Genomic DNA, 18,996 nt, shown 5'->3' with positions numbered 1-18,996 from the left:
AAAAGAGTACATCCAGCACTCTAGGATCTGAGCAGACCCTGCGCCCACCAAGACAGTGCCTTCAGAAGCTCATAGAGCCATCACATCAACTATGATTAGACCGCTACCCCAGAGGAGATAGAGAACAGCAGTGAACAAGAGAACAGCACACAAAAGAAAAGATAGGGAGGGGACAATTATAATACAATCAAGGGGGAAGACCAAATGACTAAGCAAACACAAGCCCATTGGAAGTAACACCGTTTTAAGTGCACCTCTGCATGGCAGCAGAATGAAAGACCAAGACCAAGCGGGGCGCACACCAGGAGGGCAAGCACAGCAAGTGAGGGGCACGTTTCCCATACCCATGTTGCTTCCATTTGATCAATACAAAAATCTGTGGCCCAGATGGATCTGAGAAGTCAATGTATACCTAGACGCAGTAGGCCCTCAGGATGACAAACGAAAAAAAAGGTCTTCGCACACTAACAACAGGCCCTGAAGTTGGAGACATTTATCTTCAGCTAGCCAAGGACGTTGACTACACCTATCCGGCACTTAAGCGCATCATGAACGAACACTTTGCTATCCATAAAAAGGCAGACTATGAGCGCCACATCTTCCACACCACGATGCAGATGGAATTGGAGACCATGGATACATTTGTAACGACTGAGGTCCAGAGTTATAAACTGACTTCCATCGCTACTGAAATGAGGAAACATTCAGATTACAAATCCTTGCAGGCTGCATCTCAATGAGGTTTAAGAAAAAACTGCTGCAGAAGACACACACCCTGGCAGAAATACTGCTACTAGCAAGAACTATGATGGTGCTGGAACACCAGGTATCGACCCTGAGAAACTGCTGAGAACACCCACAGCAGTAGTCAAAGAAGAGTCAGTACACAAACTTGCAGCGAAGTGATAGAAAATAAAAGAGGTACATGCCCAGCAATGGGACAAGAACGCTCAGCATGTTCGGGTGATCTATGTGCTGGTCAACCAAGGAAGAAGGAATGTACCAAAAGGAACACCAATCACATCGGTACAAGTCACCAGCCCGATATTCAAAAGATGAGAGGCACAGACACTCGGGTAAGAGACATGCATCCCGAGAACGGCACAGCACCAGAGCAAGGGACTTTCAGTCACCCGAAATATGTGGGAAAGGGAAAGGCGAATGCATCACCTGAGTACAACCACTCCATCGACAAGTGAGTCAGATACACCATTGAGCATAGAATGACGAAAGGGGTACTTGTAAACTCTGTGTAACCAGACAGTGACGGCCCACAATCAGACACTGCTTTTGATATAAGGAAAGACCCACAACTTTCTTCTAGACTCAGGGGCGACAATGAAGGCGATGCTGGAAGAGAACTTCATGAAACAGAAACTACTGCCCAATTTCCATTACCCCCTTTTTGGGGTAAGCTCATTGAAAAGCTGGCCATCCCTCAGCTTAATCTTCATTCAGACTGTTGGCTCCCTCCATGATCACTAATCTGGCTTCAGAGCTGCCAGAAGAATGGAAACTGCTTTCCTGAAGATCCGCAAAGACCTGCTCTCCAACCTCGATTCCAACATTCCCTCTGTCCTCATCCTACTTGATCTCTCCTCTGCGGTGGACACGGTCAACCATACCACCCTGCTAAATCGTTTCTGTGACAAACTGGGTTTCACTCACCAGGCTCTGGCTTGGCTGACCTCTTTTCTCCCTGGTCGACCCTCCCAGGTACAACTTGGGTCCTTTCAATCTTCTATCTCCCTCTCCACATGTGGTGTCCCGCGGGGGTCTAAACTCTCACCCTGGCTTTTCAACCAATACCTGGCAACTGTCGCCTACTGCATCTCCATTCTCTGCTCAACTTTCCAGCGCTATGCTGATGACACCCAGCTCATTTTCAGGCTTCCTTCTGCCTCCTCCTCTCCTGCCCTCATCTCCGATTGTCTAATCGCCATTCAAAATTGGTGTGCCGCCAACGATCTATGCCTAAATGCCAACAAGACTGAGGTCCTCCTTATTGGTACACAATCTCCATCCTTTCCTCTCACTCTCTGGCCAGCCTCCCTTGGCCCTCCTCCTACCCCCCCCCTGCACGGCTAAGAACCTCAGGGTTATCTTTCACTAACTTTCCTTCTCCACACACATCTCTGACATCTCCAAAAAGTCAAATTTCTTATTGCACCTCCTTAGAGGTACGCTGCCTTTCCTCTCCCTCCCTCAAAAGCTCACTGTCTCCCAAGCTCTGGTTCTCTCCAGGCTGGATTACTGTAACAGCCTCTTTCTAAATCTACCTGCCTCCCCTCTCTGCCCTTTACAACTAATCCAGAACATGACTGCAAGACTTGTCCTTGGCCTCAAGCCCTGGGATTGCATCTCTCCAGCCCTGAAATCCCTTCATTGGATTGTCCACAAAGCCTTCCGGGGCCTGGGTTCAAAATACCTTCAACTATCCCTCCGTAAATAACTCCCTCTCGAGCCCTTTGCTCCTCTACTTCTAACTCCCTCAGGGTTAGTCGTTTTGCAAAGAAACGAGCTGGAGGTAGAGCTCCGTCTTCGGCTGGTGCCTCCCTTTGGAACAACCTCCCAGCCACCTTGAAACTTGTAGAAAACCATCTATGGTTCCAGAAGCATCCCAACTCCTTTGCCTCTGCCTTTGCCCCCCTTCTCCCCTGTTGATCTGTTTCTTCTCTTGGCATTGTGCCCATGGCCACCCTCTGTCATTCGGGCCCAGGTACCTGGTCACCCTGCCTCCCTCCTACACTGCCTCCAGGCCACCCTCTGCACTAGAGTTCTGTATCTGTACCCATACAGACTCCCTCCCACTTTTCTTCTGCACTTATCAGATATACCTTATCTGGCTAACTCCCCTGCCACGTGCTGGCTGCACTACCATGGTGCATCGCCCTTATTTATTTAATTTAATATTAATTTCTGTTTTCTCTACTCTGCTCCGCACTTTCCACTCCCCCTCCCCCTTCCCTGCACTTTCCCCTTTTCCATGCACTTGCATTTCTTAAATGTCACTGGGCCTAAAAAACTCGCCATTTTCTTTTTTGTTCTACCTTGTTCCCCTCCTTTTTGCCTGGTTGCGCTCTGAAACACTTGTGTATGAGCGCGATATAAATGAAATATAATAGAAAGCCCAGATAGAAATATACACCTATGGCAGCACTTAACCCTTACCATGCAAGGGAGCATTAACCACGACCTGTTACTACAAAGAAAAATCAGATATTATGAAGATCCATGTCAGCCACGCATGGATGCATACTGAGGTTTTGGTAGGCCATCCAAATGGGACTAATCCACACTGTGTACCACATCATGGCCGACAAATACATCACACGACTCTGAAAATAGAGGAAACATTCAAAGGAATAGGAAAGCTCAAAAGGGCAGAAACAAAGCTGTACATCGACCCCTCCATCAAACCTGTGGCCCAACATTACAGAACAGTTAAACCCACATAGAAAAAGTACTACAGGCACTCATGGATATCCCCAGTGGTGCCAGTGCCCAAGAAAGGGCCCAGGAGGACATTGGTTGCGCATCGACATGCAAGTGCCCAATCAAGCAATCCCAAGAGAGCGCCACCGAATGCCACTATCACAGACATGATGCACCTCCTGAATGGAGCAACCATATTCTTCAGGCTAGACTGAAACAAGGGACCCCAACAAAATTAATTAAGTGAGGAATCCCGCTACATAACTACCTTCACCAATAAGCTAGGGTTGTTCTGTTATGAATGATTAAACTTGGGGATATCCTCAGCCACCAAGATCTTACAAGAAGAGATAAGAAGAGGAATGTCATATCAGACTGTATAAATGACAGTGAAGATATCTTAATATTCAGCAAAACACAAGAATACATTGACGTCATGGCACTGAGGGTATGTAGAGCACTGGAAGACGCCAACCTGACACTCAAAGAAATATGCTTTTAACAAGTCAACACTGAAGTTCTTCAGCCACATATTCTCAACGAAAGTAATGGAACTGGACCCTGACAAAAGAAAAGCACTCACGGAAGCCCCACGTCCAACTATATGTGGCTCAAGGGTGCTCGTTCCTGGGTCTCACAAGCTACTGCACACACTACCTTCACGAGTTTGCGTCCATAAGTAGTCTGCTACACACTCTCACAAAAAAGATTGTTTGAATGGGACACATTGTGCCAGACAGCATTCGACAATATCAGGAGGTACATTGCGAAAGCTGTTTACACATCTTACTTTGACCCGAACCTGACAACTGAGTTGATGGTGGACGCTAGCATGGTGGGACTAGGGGCCATACTGGCCCAGCACTCTGGAAGCGACCACGCACCAAGGAGGAAAGTATCTATGCCAGCAAAAGCCTGACAGAAGCCGAAAACCGCTACACTTAGGCTAAGAAGGAAAGTCTTGCAGTCATGTGGGCGTGTGAACACTTCCATTTATTCCTGTACGGAAAACCGTTTGCGATCATTACCAGACCTCCAAGCCCTGTCAACAATATATGGCAAACTATCAGCCCAGATACCCCCACAGATTGCCCGCTGGGGCCTAAGACTGCAAGAATACAAGTTAAATAAAGTCCACAAACCCGGGGAAGAGGCAAGCCCAGCATACTTTCTCTCACGCCATCCCTGGCAGAGCCAGGAACCCTCAAGTGATTTGCAGAGGGATACATCAACTACATTGTTCATCATGCCCGACCACCGTAGATCACTTCAGAAGAACTCGCCAAACATTATGGAAGATCCGACTCTGGCCCTGGTGTCGACATGCAGAAAGAATGGGCGATGGCGCTCTGCATAAAACACAGCCTAACCGAACCTGGCAATAGACACACAACTGTGGAGAACACTAGACCAGGTGAGAGACAAGCTCTCCAATCGCCCCGTCCAACATCATACTGAAAGACAGTCGAATTATATTAACATCCTGGTTACACAAGAAGGTGATAGATGTAGCACACAAAGGACACAGGGAATTCTGTCTACCAAACAGCTACAGAAAGTGTGCTTCCCTGGCATGGACAGCTAATTGTAAAACACCCTCAAGTCATGTGACATCTGCATCAGTCTGCAGACGGAACCATTACAAATGACACTGCTGCTAGAGAACGTGTGGGAGGAGGTGGCGATTGACTTTCAGCCCCTGCACAATGGCCCGTATATTCTGGTGGTGCTGGATGAACCCTCGCAGTATCTAGATGTGCAACTACTTCAATCCACAGCTGCCACAGCAGTCATGCCAGCTTTGGATCGCATCTGGTCTATATATGGCATGCCAAAAATCGTGAAGTCGTACAATGTTCCTGCGTTACCAGGAAAGGACTTCAATGACTTTGCACATTACATGGGGTTCACCCACAGGAATATTACACCACTATGGCCTCACAGCAACGGGACGGTAGAACGTTTCATGGCCAACCTGAAAGTGCAGTAAGAATATCCAGCATCACACACAAACCCCTGGGGCAGACTCTTGATCAGCTTCTGCGTGACTCACGTGAATGCCCAGCAAACTGATGCTTGGCCGCGCAGTGAGCACAAGACTGCCACATAACCCATGTCAGATAAAGCAAGATGACAGTTACTGGGAAGTGAGGGCAAATCACATGGAGGCAAAAGAGAGGATGAAAGACTACGTCGATCGATGTTGCAAGGCATGCTCCTCCGATATTCAAGAGGGAAAAAGTGGCTTGGTGAAACAACCCCTCACCCATAAAAGGAACAATATCTTTTGACACTCAGCCACACGTAGTAACGCGAAAGAAGGGGTCACGATCACGGCATCCCCGGGCTGACAAGACAATAACAAGTTTCATCTTTACACACGCAGCGATGACTCCTGGCACTGAATGGGGTACTAGGCTCTGGCTGCTCAGGAGACAAAGAGGAGTCGACTGATGAAAGGATGGAGCCAGGTGAAGAACGAGGGGACGAGACAACCCCAATAGTTGAGAATGACCACGCTTGATCATCAAATATCCAAGGCGTTGGATTGATGGGATGAGACATTCATTTTGGGGGGAGGTTGTAGCATCGTAAGCTTTAAAGAAGCTTTTGAGGCACACCATGTAGCAGTGTGTGTGACCACTGGGGATGATAGAAGTGGGGCGGCACCAACAAAGTTAGTTCCAGATATACATTAACCTGAGTGGTTATCTCCTTGTGTGTGGGTCTGTGTCACGTCTGGCCTATAAAGCAGACATCCAACCACCCTAGGCGTTTCAGAGAATGGTTCTATAAAAACAAAGATTCTAGAACTGCCCAAGGAGACATTTGGTTGAGCTACAAAATATCTAAATGAGACATCGCTATATGAAGAGCGCTCAAGTTTCCCGTGGCCATGTGTGAGAAGGCCATTCAGGCCAATTCTTGCTCATATTTCTGGAACTTGTAGTTTTCCCCATCTTTTAGATGCCTAAGGAAAAAATGCAAGTCGCAGAATCCACAAGAAAAGAAGAGGGCCTGGGTAGCCTATTCACGCATGGCCACGGTGCGGACAACTCCGACCACCAAACGCTTCATGCATTTGGTATTAACACCTAAACACACATTAGGAGTTAGAGAAATCGTGATATAAAAGCACTGAGACAATCATTTCAAAACGTATGTGCAACTTTTGTTACCACAAAATCGATTACCAGTGGTGCATCGACTACAGGAAAGATATTGTGGGGGGGGGTTGCATGAAAGGAAGAGTTCCCATACTTTCTAGGAAAGGCTGAGGCACAAGCCCACAACAGAAGCTCCGAGACTTATATGGAGCGCTTCAGCCAACGCTGAAACACAAGACCACAGGAGGCCCTGGCTTACATCAGCCTGGTGTGCGCGCGGCGGCTTGGACGTGTGTGCAACTAAATATTTATCGAGCGGGAGAGCCTGTAAGTGAGCTCATGGGCACGGCCTAGCATAACATTTCTCTAATGCTGACGCCGGCCATCACCGAGCTGGCACAAACGGGGCTGGGACAGACCAAATCCAGGGCTGTGTTCCACCTACAAGGGCCGGGTCCGGTTCTCAGCATGCAGAGCTCAAAGCATAACCCAGCCGACAGAGGAGTAGAAGACCCAGTGCTTTTTGCGTTTCATTCCAAGACGTGCAGTTTTCATTGTTCCGTGATAAAGATAGGACTACAAGTCCCAGAAGGCCAGACCAAAAAAAAGACAGTGACGATCTACACATCTCGACTTGGGACAACTTGAGTGTTCCAGAGAATGTGAAACACAGAACAAGCTTTGTATGTCCATACATATTTAAAGCAGCCCTTTAAATATGCTCGTTATTACAGGTTATATGGGCGAAGCAGACATCACACCTCCAATCTCTGGGTCCCATCATTGTGGTTTTAAAGGCTTTTTTTCAACCCAGAACTACCAAAATGTGTGATACTTCATGTGTGACATCTTCTGCCAGGACAAACCCATTCAGGCCAACATTAGCCATTCCATTTTTAAGACACTAGAGCAGTCATGGTTTTAACTTTGCATTCTGGAACTTATAGTTCTGGATTTATAATTGTGAAATCCACGACTTTAAGTCCCAAAATGCAAAGTTGTTAACAGGTCTGAAGAAGGGCCTCATGAATGGACCAGATAATGCTGGCATTTATGAAGAACATATTTGGGGTTCCTTGCGTTTTTGTGCAGAGGGGACCTGGCCTAGCAGTTTGGGCTGAGCTGCTACCATTTGTGGCAGTACCTGACTGATTTGCATATGGCTGGACCCCTTTAGCAATGGCGCAGACGGGCTAAAAAAACAGTGGTATGGAAGGTTGCCCAGAGCAATGCCAGTGGTTAAGATTCATTGAAAAGCTTGCACCCATCACTTTTGTGGTTACCTCACTATGTGAGAGAGGGTATGCCCAGACGTGGGTCCCTTGCTCGCTACGCACCTCACTGAGGAGGCCCAACAAGGCTGAAACATGCCTGGGGTTGCTTGTATTCCCGTGCAGAGGGGGCCTGCCCTAGCAGTTTGGGTTGGGCTGCTACTATTGGTGACAGTACATGACTGATGGACCCCTTTAGTAATAGCTCAGATGGGCTAAAAACAGTGGTGTGAAAGGGTGCCCAGAGCAATGCCAGTGGTTCAGATGCAACCAAAACTTCCACCCATCACTTTTGTAGTTTAAATCAGAAACTATGCAACATACGTTCATGGAAAAGGTATGCACACGCACACAAAAAAAATACAAAATAAATAAATAAATAAATAAATAAATAAATAAAGGGTGGACTATGGTTATGTTTTAGCACTTTTCATGCTGGGAATTGGAGGCCTGCAGGTATAACCCTTATGTTATACTGCACCCTTCACAGCCATGGTGGTTTTACGGCACCCGACTTTGTCCAAGAGGTGGCGTAACCCCTAACTGGCATATCCAGACCTCAGTTTCTGGGTAAGAAAGGAGGTATGAGTGGTAAAGGAGGGAGACAGAATAAGGGTTGTATGAAGGGAAATTAGTCTCGCTGGCATAAATGCCAGGGAGCATCTCTGCGGCAGCAAGGATGCAGGTTTCTTTACTGTGGTCGATTATAGGTCAACATAAGAGATGATTATGGGAGAGTATAGCCCGTTTAGGAACAAAATATTTCTATGAGGGCAAAACCCTGGCCTGCCATTGCATGGTACTAGATGTATAGATGGCCTTGAGATGTTAGATGTTAAAGGTATTTGTACCGTGCACCGTCAGCAACGTAGTTTGTCCCCGGGCGCTCTGGCAGATCTGTAAACAAGAAGGCGGGATGTGTTAGTAAGGTGAAGAGGGAGTAGGATAGTGAGAGGAGTGGTGTTCTGTTGGCAGCTTCAGCTCGGAATACACTGTGCGCTGAGCTTTGGTGCAAGTATCGTATCAATGTCAGTCCTTGTGTGCTGTTGGGGCGGCTTATGTGTTGTTGCAGTGTGCTTAAGTGCATGTTGCTTGCGGTGCGAGAGGCGGTTGCGTCCTTTTTTTGAGTGAATTAAGTATGAGCTTTTTGGTTAGTGGGTTATATGTTTTGCAGCTAATCTTCACAGTATGGCTAAATGCCCAGATTTCGAGAATCCTGCATGGTGGGAAGAGGCCCTGGTCCCACAGTGCGTTCCGATTCAGCATACAATGGACAGATGTGTATGCCACACCTAGATTTGAGTGCCGCAAATCCCATCTAAGTGTGGTACTTGCTTACCTTCACCATTTTATCTAAGTGTGGCAACTGATATCATTCACCATGTTATCCAAGTGTGGCACTTGCCAACATTCACTATTCCATCTAAGTGTCACACTTGCTAATCTTCAAAATCCTTTCCACACGCGACGCAGGCCAATATTCACGGTTTTAAGTATGGAACTTGCTAACATTCACCATTCCATCTAAGTGTGGCACATGCCAACATTCATAGTCCTATGTATATGTGGCGCAGTTTGATGCTCACGATTCCATCCAAGTGTGGCACTTGCTAACCTTCACAATCCTATCTAGATGCGATGCAGGATAACGTTCTCGATTCCATCTAAGTGTGGCACGTGCTAACATTCACAATTCTAAGTGTGGCACATGCTAACATTCCCGATTCTATCCGAGTCTAGCACATGCTAACATTCATGATTCTATCCAAGTGTGGCACTTGCTAACATTCACAATTTTATCTAGATGCTCTAGGAATCCCTTGTAGTATGGATGCTTTCACCGGCGTAGTTTGTGAGATACCAATCCTGTACCCAGGGAGAGAGCTTGGTTGGGCAAGCAGCTGAGCAGATGTGTCCGCACCAATATTTGGGTGCGTAAAGAAACGTGTGTGGGTGAAAACATGGGACAAAGTAGGGGAGGAGGAGGAGAAGGAGGACCACTCTGCAGCAGTGACGGATTATCCATTAGGCCAAGTAGGCACCCGGCCTATGGGCCCCACTCATTTTAGGGGCCCCACGACGACAGATGAAAATAAAGCGGTGAAGAGAATTAAAAAACTATCAGGAGATAATTTGCGAGGGGGGCCCCCCAACATTTTGACTTCCTAGGGGCCTCCACAGTTTAATCCGGCAGCCCTCTGCAGGATGATCCAGTCCGCTTTGAAGACAAACCGACAAGTTCCACCATGCAAAGGGTTGTTGGCATAAAAATTTAGGGGATGTGATTTCTGGATTACCAGGCCCACAAGCAATTCGGCTTCACCATCCTCTAAGGTGCTAACCAAGAGGTATTCGCTGCACCCCTGACAACCCTCTTTTCTTTGCATTCTGGGACATGCAGTCCTGCACATATAAAAAAAAATAAAAAAAGTGTACCAGCATGCAAAGAAAAAGATGTACCCCAAAAAGAGTCACAATTTAAGACTTGTGAATTTACTTCGGCCCGTTCTTAAGGTTGCAAACAACATACCATGTTGCACAAGCAGTCACTGCCCTCACCCACATAGCTGCCAAGCGGTTCCATTTACAGGTGCGACACCTTCAGCAACTCCTAGCTTTCTACAAAAGGCCCTTTGCATTGTGGGACTGGTAGTTCCGTTTGGAGTCATGTAGCGGGATCCGAGACCTGCATGGAATGAGCCGTTGGATACACATAAAACTGAACGGGTCGAAAGGGCAACTAGTAGCACGGACACTTGGGTCTTTATGCACCCACCCACTGTGTGCCCAATTTTCACATTTTTCCGTAGGGACCCACCAACAGGAAACATGCAAACATCCATCCTGTCATGCCCAAAGCATCCTTGTGACTGGTTGTCTGAGTTCTGATGAACTGAGGGCCCAAGCTGTGCAATGCCAATGACAGTTGTGCTCAATACAACCAGCTATTACTTTCGTTTTGCATTCTGGCGCCTGTAGTCTACGGGTTAGAAAGCGACAAGACAAACTACAAATACCAGAAAACAACAATGCTGGGCAAACAGTTTACAGACGACACCGCTTGAGATGCCGGCACATACAGTGATACACTGAAAACTCAGATGCACTGCTCGCTAAATACAATAGAGTTCTTTAACGTGACACCCCGCCCCCAAACCGAGAAATTGCCAACTTCCTCTTTAAAAGCGAAGCAGCGAGGCGGCTCCACTTACTCGATTCTGTGGCGGAAAGTTTCTCTACGCGAATTGTTTTCAAGCAAACGACGGAACAGCTGAGTGCGGTCATGCGCCGGGCTCCGCCTGCAGCCCGAGGGATGTCACTCGAGAATAAAATATTATATCACCGAGCCAAGGATAGCCCGGGGTGTTTGCTCTACAGCAAACTCCACCCAGGATCCGGGTAGCGTGGTGTCTCCCGTTTGCCTTTAGTGTGTTGCTTGCATAAAAATAACCAATCCGTCCCATCTATAAAAAAAAAAAAAAAGCCATACAGTTAAGTTGAGATTTCGGGGTCATGGGGCACCCATGACACCAAATATCGGTCTCACGTTTGAAAAACAGCTTAAGTGTGGGGTTCCTTTTAAAGGGTGCAGCAGCCACCGCTGCCCGCGAGCAGAGAAAACAATAAGAGAGGGGGCCCTACCGTAAAACTTTCCACTGCGCCAGGGGGTCCAGCTCTGAGATCAGGTCCATGTCAGCGGAGCGGCGGGGCTGAGGGTGGGATGGGCGGGGGTCTAGCGGGCCTGGGCAGCCGAGGAAGAGGGCCTGGGCAGCCGAGGAAGAAGCAGACGAGAGCAGCGACCGAGCGATGCGCGTGGAGTTCCGAGGACAACAGCACAGCAGAGATCTCTCCCGCGCCCTCCCTCTCGCCTCTTCCTCAAACTGATAAGCACTTGTCACACACACACGCGCTCTCCCCTCCCCGAAAATCGGCGCCCCCCCTCCATGCACGACATTTCATCACAGCTCGCCCGGGCTTCACCCCCGCCCGGCGCTACCCTTTAAAGCCCCCCTAATCTGCTGGCAATGATCAAATGTGACCTTATTTTATTATATGTATTGTCCTGGATTCCGGGCGCAGCTCTCATTTAAACCCCACTTTATTAAGCGCGTCCTCGCCTTTTCCTTTGGAATAAACCGAGATCAGCTGGGAGCCCCCAGCCATTGCACGCGCACACACACACAGATTACAGCCAATGCTGCGCGCGGCCACCCGGGTCTGCTTTCTGCCCCCGGGGTTCTGTCATCTGATTCGGAGAAGGGGTTCTATTATTGTGGCTTTATTTATCGACTACCACACTTTACATGCAAAGAAATACAATGTTTACATCCGTGTTCTGTTCAGAACAAGCGTGTTTCTTTTTTGGCCCAATCCTAGGCAACCCTAGATCGCGAGTTGACACGACATTCTATTTTGGGGGGAGCAGTCTATGTTTGTTATTCAAAGTTCTGCAGACAGGAAAAACCCTGCAACACACTTATATCAAGTAGTAGATTAAATGTGGCTGGGAAGAGGATAAATACAATATTCCATGCCACTGTCTCTAAGGACTTTCAGTTACCACAGTGAAGCATTTTGGGATTTGTAGTCTAACCCTTAAGTGCTAATGGTGAGTATGTTCGTTCTGAATACCCATAGGAAATCATTGCAGGCCTCGCCCACTCCTGCAGTTCACAACTCCAACGGAATACAGTTAATGTGAGCATCTGACACCAATTAATTGAATATGCAACACCCAACCCTGGAAATAGCCTGACCAATAGAAGCATCTGCACATACACCACAACCTTATTCATTCTATTTGGGAGACTTGGCCAAGTCCTAGTTTAAACTGCATTCTGAGCTTTGTAGTCCCAGATTTCCTCCATGTTAAGCCTAGGAGTACAATTCCCAGAATGAAAAGTTAAAACCAGGCCTGAATTATTGTCCCCCGAATGGAGTGGGTAATGTAGGCATTTGCACACACCCATTCTTTTTAAGTCACCATAGTTTGAATGTGGGGCCTAGTAAACCCACAATTATGCGAAAAACAAAACAGAATGTCCCAGAATCCAACTTAATTTCCCCTGAAAAGCCCCGGGCCTCTTTCACTCAGCTACACATGACATAGGGCCATTTTCCAGCTGTGTCTGACCTCTTCGTCACCCCATCTTCATCCTAACTGTATATTCTCTCGAACTCATGGGGTACCAGTCTTCATTACACAATTAAACTAACGCCTGAATAGTTGTAATGTGGGGATGTATTTAAAGGCCCTAGACAGAAGCCCCTCTAACCTGAACAGCAGCATTTGAACACTGCCACCAAAAACGGCCTTGTTTTGCTCTTATTTCTAATGAGTGGCAAGAAGTTCTAGACTGCAACCAAAAACATCCTTGTTTTACGTTAATTTCACCTGAATGACAAGAAGTTATACACTGCAACCAAAAATGGCCTTGCCTTACTTATATGTCATACGAGGGGCAAGAATTTCGACACTACAACCAAAAATGGCTTTTGCTCTCCCTTGCACATGAACAGTAGCCCTTTAAACACTGCAAACAAATGAAAAACGGCTGGGCTTTTTCTTTTTGTTCATGTCAAATTAAAGAACCATGTGAAAGGGGACTACCCATCATTGTTAATGGACCAATAACAAATTAAAATTCACCCGAGAAGGAGAAATCAAAGAATCATGTCACCTGCAAGACAGGGTTTTAAACAGGGAACCACTCCGGTGGTGATAGTGCGTGGTACAAATATCCTTTAACATTAACATTAAAAGAAAAAAATAGCCTGCACACGTGTGAAAAGAAAAATGGCTTTAAAAAACCACAGGGTGAAAAGATAGCACTGCTCACACTGCAAATGTCAAGGAAATATGCTGTGGGGGTTTGGCCAAAGCGAATGCATATTATGTTCCAACCCACAAAACTCCAGTCACCTTTGAAAGGACACTTACTGCTGTTCTCGCATGAAGGCAGGAACTCATGATGACAAAGCCCTACTTCCTGCTGAATATCACACATATCCCATAACCATCTTGCGATAAAATGTAACGCTGCTGAGGGCATCATAATTCCCTGCTCTGCCAGACATGAAGGCAGGAGCCCAGAGATTTCAAAGAAGGCAAAGTGTGGCTAAAACTTGACTAGGAGGGGTGAGCCCTTCCTGCACCCAATTCAAAAAGCAAACTGCCAATTTCAAAGGGAGTCCTAAAAATCTCTGGTCACTGGCTGAGCCCAGAGGAAGACAGATGGCTGTGGGGGATGAAGCGGCCCTCCCACAGGTGGAACAAGACACTCCCAATTTACATTAAAAGACTGATTTCATTTTAGGCATTTTTCGCAGCAATCAGAATGAGGAGTAATTTCATTTTATGCAATTGTTTCATGTTTCCTAGGACTTTGAGGACTGAAATGGCCAATAAGACTAGTTTTCTGGCTGATCTAAAAATGGAACAAATGTGACAGTTGATGAAAAGATGGAAAATGAAATTAGGAACATGCTTGGTCATTTGCAGATTCATAACCTTTGTACATTTTATGAAAAGGACAAAAATGTGCCACCGGGCCATGCTACATCGTACAGAGTTGGCAATCGGCTTACCTAATTCCCTATGACCAGCTAAATCCGAATATCTGTTTCATATGGCAGGGGCTAGTATAGTTATGAAGTTATGAGACGTGACTCGTTTTTGCCAAAAAGTGGTAATGAGAACAAAGAATTGTAATAAATGGAAACAGACAGATGGTACTCTCTTCCCTTGAACAAATCATGACAGGGGGCAAAGAGAGGAATAGTAAACTGTCCTATATGAGCGGCAGGGATAATTACAGGGTACTTCCCCTAGATTGTAAAGTTACTGATGTCATTCGTGCTATGTAAGGGGAACTGTACTAGGTCAGGGGGGCAGACAGACAAAAACCGGGAGACAGGAGAAGGAGGACGGAGAGAAGGCTGCTGAAACCTACCCTCTTTAAGAGTGCAGTAAACAGACCCCTTGCCCTAGCTGTCCAGAGTGTCCTGAGATCCAGCAGACTTTCCTGAATCCTAAACCAAGGCTTGCTTTGTAAGTAGTATATAACCCTAGCCCTAAATTACATAAACCCCTTCATTTTTGGAGTAGTACATTTAATCCAATACCCCATTGAAAACCCCAATTTGCCAGTGTAATCCAGTCATTTCCCCCTAGAAGAATCTCTTATTTGCGTGTGTATGTCGGCATATCTCCTTTGAAAAACCTCTCAGTGTCTGTGTAAATCCTTAGTGTATTTTTAAGTAAATCCATTAATTCCCCCGTTGAAATTCATGGTACAACATTGTTGAAATTCGAAATCAACCATCTTGTCCCTGGTGTTTGTGTTTAATTTTTATAGTCATTAAAGTGTTGTTTCAAAAGAATTAGTCTCGTTGTAACCAAAAACCTAATTTGTCTGTTTAACGTGTGCATTACCACACAAATTCCCATTTGCATCTGTACTATTAAACCCAAACCGTTGTTCCCATTGTGAGCAACCCCTTTTGCATAGAAGTCTACCTGTTATGTGCACTGTCATTGAAAACCGATTTTCCTATTCTAAGCTAAACCCCTTCTCTGAGCTGCCTATCATTGTAAGCCCCAGTATAACAAATTTCCATTTGCCACTGTATTTACCCTTTGTATTTGCTTTTTCTCAAAACTGATTTTCCCACTTAATTTCTATTTTTGCCCTGCTGGGCTGATTAGTATTCTCTAAATGTTCCCTATCTCCTAAGTGTAAGCAATACACATTTCCTTCTATTCTGTCCCCTAGAAGTTGTAAGTAATAATCCAAATCCGATTATTCCATTTTGTTCCACAAACAGGTTTTCCCTTTCTTTGCTGACGTCCCATCTTGAGGTGCTGGGCTTAACCCCAAATCCACTTTTTTTCTCTCTATTCCTACTCCTTGCCACTGCCTTCCATTCAAAGGAATCGCGTCTAATTGATGTTTGGGGGTGAGTGTTGCAGGGGCGAGTGTTAAACCGTTGGTGCTATGAGTTGGTGGAAAATTGTTCTTTTTCTGTTTTGCCATTAAAGACTTGTGTGAACTGTAATAGGATATCTTAACCTAATTGTTCTGTGGGGATCATTGTTTGTGTTGCCACAACATTGGTGGCTGTTGTGAAATTGTTTGATTTTCCTTTTTCATTAAGTAATAAATATTTTATTGATACACACTGGCCTGCTTCCTAGTCCATTTAAACACGGGGTGTTTGTGGAGGTTGGATGCCAGACTGGTTGGAGGCCTACTCAAAAATAATCTGATGTATATTAAAAATAAAAAGTGTTTTTAATGTACACCACAATCACTATCGGGGAAGGAGTCCCTGGCTGGAGTGTGCCGTGTAATAAAACTGTGACAAAGTAGGGGCTTGTGCCGTGATTGAGAAAATTGTTTTCACTTGTGGCAGTGCAGCACAGCAGACTACCCATTGAAGGTATTGTTACTTTTAGCAGATAGAAAGCTGGGTTGCATTGTAAAGGCACTATCCAAAAACTTGTACCCTAAGTATCAGGGCTGTGTCTCAAAATAAAATAGTGGAAGCATAAACTAGGCAGGAGCAGGGTGGAGATTTTGTCCTTGCATAGATAACCCACCAGCAGTAGAACACACTTCACAATGAGCACCGTGGAAATTAACATGGCTGGACAACACCTCCTATCCAAATTGTTCTTTAGAGGGGAATGGACAGAACAAAAACATGAAGCCAGGCTATCTAGTATGATGTAACAGGTGACCTCTATAAATATGGATGTGTGGCAGGACAGTGGCCTGTTACATCAAGCCCTGAACGAGTTCTATATGATGCAGAACATCAAAGATGAGCAAATTAAGATGGTCCAACTCACTGTATACATGCAATTCCACATGATAATCATGGAAGAAAGGTACCAGGAGAGTGTAACCTCTGGGCAGAATCAATCTGAGTTATTGGAACAAGTAAATGGGGAGTTAAGGCAGGTAGAGGAGAAAGTGCGAGAGAGAATTAGGAAATACCATTCAGCATCTAAAGGAAGAGTTGGCAGTACAGCAACAAACCAGTTCTGAGTGAGAATCCCAATTATCTGCACTAAAAGAGTAGTGCCAAGAAAGGGCTGATTCCCTGAAAGAGAGTCAACTCAAATTGAACCAACAAGTGACATACAATAGAGCCTGCTTAGAGGATATGTGCACTTTACAAAATGAGATCAAGCAATTGGAAGAGGAGAATAGCAAGTTAATTATTAAAGAGGTTGATTCCCAAGAGGAATTTGACTAGGAGCGCCGGAAGTGGAGCGCTAAGAAACAGCAGAGAGATAACCTTAGTGAACTGAATGGCACACTGTACCAGGAAAAAAATGCCCTATGCCAGGAAATAAGCCAGTTAAAGGCAGACATCGAGAAAGGCGACTTTAGGAATTGACTGATGTGAAATTAAAGAATGAAAAATTAATGGGACATAAAAGACGGATATAATGTGATCTAGAGCAGACAATACAGAACAAAAATGCGCAGCGTGATGAGATTGGTCTCCTGCAACAGAAATGGACTGAGTAGTCTCAGACAATACAAGAAGCACAGAAAGAAAACGAGGCCCTTTGTGATGAGAAAAGGGGACTCCATGGCCAAGTAGTAGCACAAGGTAAGGTCATAGAAGCCAGTCACGCCCTGATAGCAGAGCACAAAGCTCAGACCTTTGCCTACTATCAAGAAATAGGGGCTGAGAAAGAGAAATTAGAGAGATTAGAGAAGGAGTGTGCTAGGGTTAATAAGACATTGCAGAACCCCAAACTGGTAGGGAATAGAAGGGCTTCCCCTAATCATGGTGTAGGGCTCTCTGTACTAGGGGCCTCAAGCCAACTTACCACCCTATCTGCACAAGGCGCTGCTAACTTCATGTCTACCAGTTCACAAGAACGGGGAACCATGAAGCAGCCGGACTGAATTAGGCATAGCATGATTGAGCTGGTAGGCCAGTGTCCATCAGAAATTGATGGACGTACATCACTGCTTAGGTTCAAAAATATTTTGACAAATGTATCTGACTAGGGGGACTCCTATGAAGAGAAGATCAGGGAATTAGACTGGCAGAGGCATCAGCTATAAAGGGACCATCTGGTCCACGTTGCAGACAAAGAAGAGTCAGAGTTTAGGCCCCAAAAGAGCATCCTGAAAACCTCTACCAGTTCAAAGGGGTGGGGGGAGTTCTCCACCAACCTCAGAAGAAGGGAGGAGTCAGATGAGTACTCCCCTGTGCGAAAGAGGGAATCCAAGGGAAGTGACCCAGAGAGCCTAGAATACAACCGGGGAGAAGAGACTAGGCCTGTCATTCTGGGAGAGACTCCTAGTGTCACAGAATCAGGGAGTGCCTAGACGATAGGGATGGGACCACGAATAGCAGCAGCTCTGAGTGTGAGGGTGAATGGACTCAGGTGCAGTGCAAAAAGAAGGCTGCCAAACAAAAGAGAACTTTTGTAAAAGATCCCATTAGACAAATAAAAGCCATTAAAAATTTCATGACCCTCTACCATATAAATGCCAAGTACTCTGTCTGGGAGCATCTGGAGCTATACAACCAGATGATGACGCCATTTGGCATATAAAATGATCAGAATTCTATGGAGTTTCCTAAATTGACATTCTCCCCAGAATACTCCAGCTTCTTTGCTGGGGTGGAGGATCAGAACCATTCAAGGTTGTCTACCTACACATTATAAAATGTACAATCATTGCTAGGTAATCACACCTACAGTTCATTGTATGTTAATCACAAACACATACATACTTACTGTGCCAGATTGCCATCTAGCAAAGGGGTGAACGCCCTGTTTTTTTAAATTTTAATTAATAGAATGATGTGGGTAATTCTATCTCTGGAAGGGTAATCTGCTGAAAAGATTCCCCTTTCCTAAACTCCATGCCAAACGCATAGTGTGTACCTGTGCCCTGCTGCATAAGTATCCTGATCTGCAGCACTTTCTCTACCAGTGGCACAGAGCAGGTTCGTAGGTCACATGTGCCACTTTGAAAGCTGCAGTGACAGCCAAGTCTATGCAGTACATGAGCTATATTTAAGATATGCACCCCTGTCCCGCAACTATGATGATTATAAATAGCCCATGCTTGTGGCAGAGTAAACTCTAAATCTGAGCCATACCTGAAATAGGACAGGGCACTGCTCATAACCATTGCAGCCAC

At 45.8% G+C, this 18,996-nt stretch overlaps 1 protein-coding gene across 1 annotated transcript in view; it reads right to left on the bottom strand.

Moving 5' to 3' along the window:
* CELF2 (CUGBP Elav-like family member 2) overlaps positions 1-11,682 on the bottom strand; it is a 1,289,895-nt gene extending 1,278,213 nt beyond the window's left edge. Inside the window, exon 1 of the mRNA XM_069629690.1 lies at positions 11,456-11,682. Within this exon, the coding sequence (XP_069485791.1) occupies positions 11,456-11,505 (50 nt within the window). The 5' untranslated portion in view covers positions 11,506-11,682. The remainder of the gene's footprint in view (positions 1-11,455) is intronic.
* Positions 11,683-18,996: the final 7,314 nt, after the last annotated feature.

The sequence above is a fragment of the Ambystoma mexicanum genome, chromosome 12, assembly GCF_040938575.1.
Source record: "Ambystoma mexicanum isolate Mex_15411 chromosome 12, UKY_AmexF1_1, whole genome shotgun sequence".
NCBI classification, from domain to species: Eukaryota; Metazoa; Chordata; class Amphibia; order Caudata; family Ambystomatidae; genus Ambystoma; species Ambystoma mexicanum.
The sequence above is the reverse complement of the archived record's forward strand: the minus strand, read 5'-3'. Positions and strand labels throughout refer to the sequence as shown.